Source organism: Charadrius vociferus, unplaced genomic scaffold, assembly GCF_000708025.1.
Source record: "Charadrius vociferus isolate BGI_N301 unplaced genomic scaffold, ASM70802v2 scaffold63, whole genome shotgun sequence".
In the NCBI taxonomy this organism is placed as follows: domain Eukaryota; kingdom Metazoa; phylum Chordata; class Aves; order Charadriiformes; family Charadriidae; genus Charadrius; species Charadrius vociferus.
In genome coordinates this window covers 1,269,760-1,274,465 of record NW_009647579.1, presented here as the reverse complement: position 1 = coordinate 1,274,465, position 4,706 = coordinate 1,269,760, and the positions used below count along the sequence as shown (strand labels likewise).

Below are 4,706 nucleotides of genomic sequence, written 5' to 3'. Positions count from 1 at the left end.
CCTCGAGTGCCTTGTGTAGTGTGGACAAAGCAGTTGAGTGATACTGGAAGAAGGGTAAGGCAGCCCTCCGCGCAACTGAAATCATACTGTGAAGACAGATGTACGTGCGGTACGCCTGTGGGGAACTGACGATGGCCGACCTGAGGTTAAGATGTGACTGTCTTCGGAGTGGAGTTGAGGAAGATGTGCTTATTAGGCTGAAGGCTCCTCTTCGCAGCAAGTTTAAAAGATAACTTTGGTAACTTTAAAAGGTAACTTTGTGTTGGGTACGTGTAGCAGGAGGGGGAGTCACCGGAGGGGTGATTTCATCATAATTAGCTGGCAATTAGCAGCTGCTTATGTTAACCAAGGGGCATTCAAGAACATTCCTTCATTTTATTCTTTTAAATGGAAAGTGTTTACCCGAGGAGAGGAAAATTTGAGAAATTTGCTGTTTAGTTGTCTGACATTCTGTAATTTTAAATAAACATGAGTGAAAGGTCATGAGACTCAAAAAAAAAAAAAACAAACCCCAACCAAAAAAACCAAACCAAAACAAAAAAAACCCCAAAAACCACAACCTCAAGCCAAACCCCAAACTAATAGAAACTCCCATTCTTAAATGGGGTAAATTAATTAAAAGGTAGATACTATTTGAAAGAAAATCTCTTCTTTGTTAGCACTCAGTATGAGTTCACTACCTTGTTCTTCGTGTAGTAAAAACAAAGACTAATTTTATGGAAAAAAAACCCAACAAACCTTACCAAAATTTGTGCAGCGAATAGGCTTATACATTTGAATAAGTTTATAATGGAGAAGGAAGCTGTTTCAAGAGGTGTTTATAAAACATGCATATTATAAAACCCATTATAGGCCTTAAGGAAGTGACTTTATAAAAGGCAAGGACTGTGAAACAAAATAATTCGTAAGTTGCATTTTAAAAGTGTTTTTAGAGTATCATTAATATAATGAAAACACAGCAAAATACAGGATGTTAGTACTGACAAAAATAGAGTAAATACAAAACCTATTAGGAAGCACTGCTTTATGTTTGACTCTTGAGGGACCTTCTGTATCAATTACAAATATGTATTCTTTCTCATATGAACAGAAAAGGGCTTACTGTGCTTCAGACAGGTTTTTTTTTTTCTAGAAATCATGAGAAAGTCAGCCTTGTGACAAGCCAAATATAATTTACTTATTACTTTGCAACTACAGTAAAATGCTCAGAAACTATACAAAGACTTTAGACAGTAAACATGTATTTAATAAAACTGTAGTTCAGTTACACCAGATCCTTGAAGAAGGAGTTCCCAGTACAACTTCATTAATCTGCTTGTATCACAGAACAGTTTCCAGTTAGACATACACATTCACAACATTCCAACTCATTTGGTCCAGCACTAAACTCTTCTTCCCTTTCATCTTGCAAATGTGTATGCCTTTGCCTGCTTCTTCAGCAGGCGTTTACCTAAAAGATAAAATTACAGTACATTTAAAGACAATAAGACCTTTCTTTGCAAGATTAAAAATATGTAAGTAAAAAAAAATTAAAATAAAATTGTTTTTAATTTAGCTAAATGAGACATGCTAAAGGCTTGCAAGCTTCTATTCCTGAGCAGATTGCACATTGACATTATTACCCAAAAGCCTTCCCCATAGACTTTGCTGGTCTCATGTCCAGTCAAAAAGAAAAAATAAACCACCCGAATGGAAAAAAAAAATACATGGGAAGAAGCTTATCCTTTTTCTAGGGAACTGAAATACTGGTGTATGTGCTTTTTGGAATATGAACTTTTTCCTACAAGATTTAAACCGCCTGTGTGTGTGTTTTTTCTTGTAACTTTTGTTATGGTATCAATGGGGAGTGATTAGTGAAAAAGGAGGATTGTTTACTTAAGTCCTAAAACCATACTATATATACACTCAGTGTTAGATGAAATTCTCACCAGCTCAACTAATTAATAAAACAGAATTAAAGTTCAGGCAGCTGTAAGAAATTTAATGGGCATGGCTTTTTTTACTGTTTTTTGCCCCCCTTTTAAAGCAATTCTGATTTTTATGCTGTACTAGAATTCAAGATTTGCACAGCTCTATCACTGTAAGAGGAAGAAAGATTTTTACTAATAGTCTTTTAACAACTTTATTAATTTTCCTTCTTTTCTATTGATAAGTATCTGCTTTAAAGAAAAAAACCTCGCATGTCATACGATAACCATTGGAAACGCAAACAAAGTTTGTCACTATTGATCTGGACAGGATTTTAAGCAGCCAAAAAAGATCAGAAGTTGTAAATTATCTTTGCTACACTTTGTACATCCACTTCTATGCAATTAAAAGTAGAAGCTCACCAATTCTGAGCCAAAACCTTTTAACACCCCCCTTCATTTTTTCCCCCTTTGCTGGAAGTATTTAACCACTTTGATTCTCTTCCTGTTTTTGTAACTTTTGCAAAAGGAGGACAAAAGGCTCCAGTCTACCTTAACTTTCAATTAACGTTATTTAAAAAAAAAAAAAAAAAAAAAAAGTTCAAAGCGGGCTACAGCAGATTTGGAATTACCTTCCTCATCCACCTCCAGCCATTGGTGGTGGACTGGGGCCTCCACCCCAGTTATTTATTCGACCCATCCTGCGGCGAGGTTGTGCTGGAGGCCTGACAAGAAAGCAAGAAGAAGATCTATTCAATCGGCCTTAAATTGTTGAACTACAAACAGAGTAACACTGTGTCTAAATGATAGTAATTAGGAAGTCAGAACCTCTGGAATGCCTCTGGTGGTGTTTGGGTTTCATGTGAAAAACTGTAAAAAAAAAAAAACAAACCCAATCCCACTTTCACAAAAATTCTTTCATGCAAACTGTTGTAATTACTCCTGTCTCACAAGAGAAAGCTACCAAAAGCTTTTACACAATCCTAACAAAAAGTTAGGCAAACCATTAAGAACAAAGAAACACATTAACTATAGTGTTTATAGAAACGATATCCCTATAACAAAGTATTTTGCTTTATCTGTATATAATCTAATACATGAAATGACTGAATTATGGTAAATCAAATGCTGAGTATAACCAAGTCTAACAAAACAATTTCAACAAACATTGCCCATTAGGCAGGTCTGAAAAATTGTTTCAGTGAGACTATACTGTTACCACAGCCATCCAAAGCTCTGTATTGTTATCAATGAGTTTCAGACAAAATACCACAGGTAAACAATATTTTAGTTGTCTTACATGACCTGATTCAGTGCAAATCACAACTGTGATCTGCATACATTATGTCATTTTGCTAAGATAGGAAAAAAATTAGAACTAGTGTGAATATGAAAAAATACCCTCTTCCATCATTGTATCCTGAATAGGAGGAAGATGTGTAGCCTCTTCTTCTCAAATCTGGTTGAATAATGCTCTGGAAACTGAAAAATAAAACAGGAGTTAGGTGAACTGATTGCTAGATATATTTTCTGATTTTTTGGGTTGCAAGATAATAAATAGGCTGATAAGTAGTGTTCAGGAATGAACAGGGTATCTTCTCAAGGTTACCATTTAATAAATCTTTGCAGTTTTTCTCCTACTTATGAAGATAAAACCGGAAGTAATTCCAAATTACAGTAAGGCTCAAACCATAAAATCTATTTTTTCTGGTAAATAAAGTGCAAGAAATGAATAAATTATAAACCTGTAACTGAAATAATGAAGGACTGTTGAACACATCAAAAGACATTCTTAACTGGCTTCAATCTGGGACCATAAATTTGTGATTACTGCTGTGTGATTATTTTTACATTTTACTCTATTGTCGCCAGTAGAAATTATCCAAGCAATACCTTAATTATTCGATCAACTATTAGAAACTAGGTGTTTAACAAAAGTACGTGCTTTTTCTTTTTGCAGTATTAAAATGGAAGAAACGTAAGAAAACTCATTTGAACTGCCTATTGACAGTTAGCATCGCTTTTCGTACACTTTTCTTTTTATTAAATATACTGTAGTGCTTAATAACCAAAGCCACATAGTCACAGTAAAGCATTCATATATGTTTTGGGGACAGCAGATATGGAACGCTAAAGAGTAAATCTAGCATTTTTATTGTAGCGTTACTGATAGCACTGAGTAGGGTCTACCTACAGCAAATCTAAAAGATCATCAAAAGAATTAATTTCTACTTACAACAGAACCACAAAATCTGCTATCGACCAGAAGAAATCTGTTATAGTTGACAAACTCCAAGGAGCCCGACTCTGGTTATCCAGAACTTGTCCTGCAACGCATCAAGATAAACATCCAGCGGTGTTTAGTGTCTGACACCGTACACTTTATTACACAAAAACACGTCATCCGAGTCTACAATTTGTGAACAGCATGGCGGAGCTACACTTCATGGGCATCGGTGGCAAGTTTCATTCGCTACCGAGTACTGTCCAAGGACTTGACGTGATGGGATCGCCCCTGCCAGGCAGACACTGTGCCCAGGGAAACCTACAAAAAGCCACCAGTGCCGCCTCGCTTTCCCTCTATGTTCCTTCTCTCTTCCGCTCCCGATGTACGCGGGACACGCTCCGACTTTCCGAAGTGCGTACAGCCCGCCGGGGAGCGCGGCAGGCGGTACCGCAGACGGCACAGACCCGGCTGGACCGGGGGGCGATGTGGCAGCGGCCCAGACGCGCTGCCCGCCCAGGGCGCTGCGCCGCGATCCCCCGGGCCGCGGAGGCAGCGCTCGGCCCAGCGCAGGC

The 4,706-nt window shown here is 37.5% G+C and overlaps 2 protein-coding genes across 2 annotated transcripts in view; both read right to left on the bottom strand.

The window, feature by feature from the left end:
- The window catches only part of ACTR8 (ARP8 actin-related protein 8 homolog (yeast)), a 10,904-nt gene extending 10,130 nt beyond the window's left edge, over positions 1 to 774 (bottom strand). The window contains exons 1-2 of the mRNA XM_009880936.1: positions 744 to 774; positions 114 to 161 (exon numbers count right to left, since the gene is read on the bottom strand). Of these exons, the coding sequence (XP_009879238.1) occupies positions 114 to 161; positions 744 to 774 (79 nt within the window). The remainder of the gene's footprint in view (positions 1 to 113; positions 162 to 743) is intronic.
- Positions 775 to 1,152: 378 nt separating this feature from the next.
- Positions 1,153 to 4,706, bottom strand: part of LOC104282806 (selenoprotein K) — a 97,958-nt gene continuing 94,404 nt past the window's right edge. Inside the window, exons 2-5 of the mRNA XM_009880935.1 lie at positions 4,144 to 4,234; positions 3,309 to 3,389; positions 2,540 to 2,632; positions 1,153 to 1,450 (exon numbers count right to left, since the gene is read on the bottom strand). Coding sequence (XP_009879237.1) covers positions 2,545 to 2,632; positions 3,309 to 3,389; positions 4,144 to 4,234 — 260 coding nt within the window. The 3' untranslated portion in view covers positions 1,153 to 1,450; positions 2,540 to 2,544. The remainder of the gene's footprint in view (positions 1,451 to 2,539; positions 2,633 to 3,308; positions 3,390 to 4,143; positions 4,235 to 4,706) is intronic.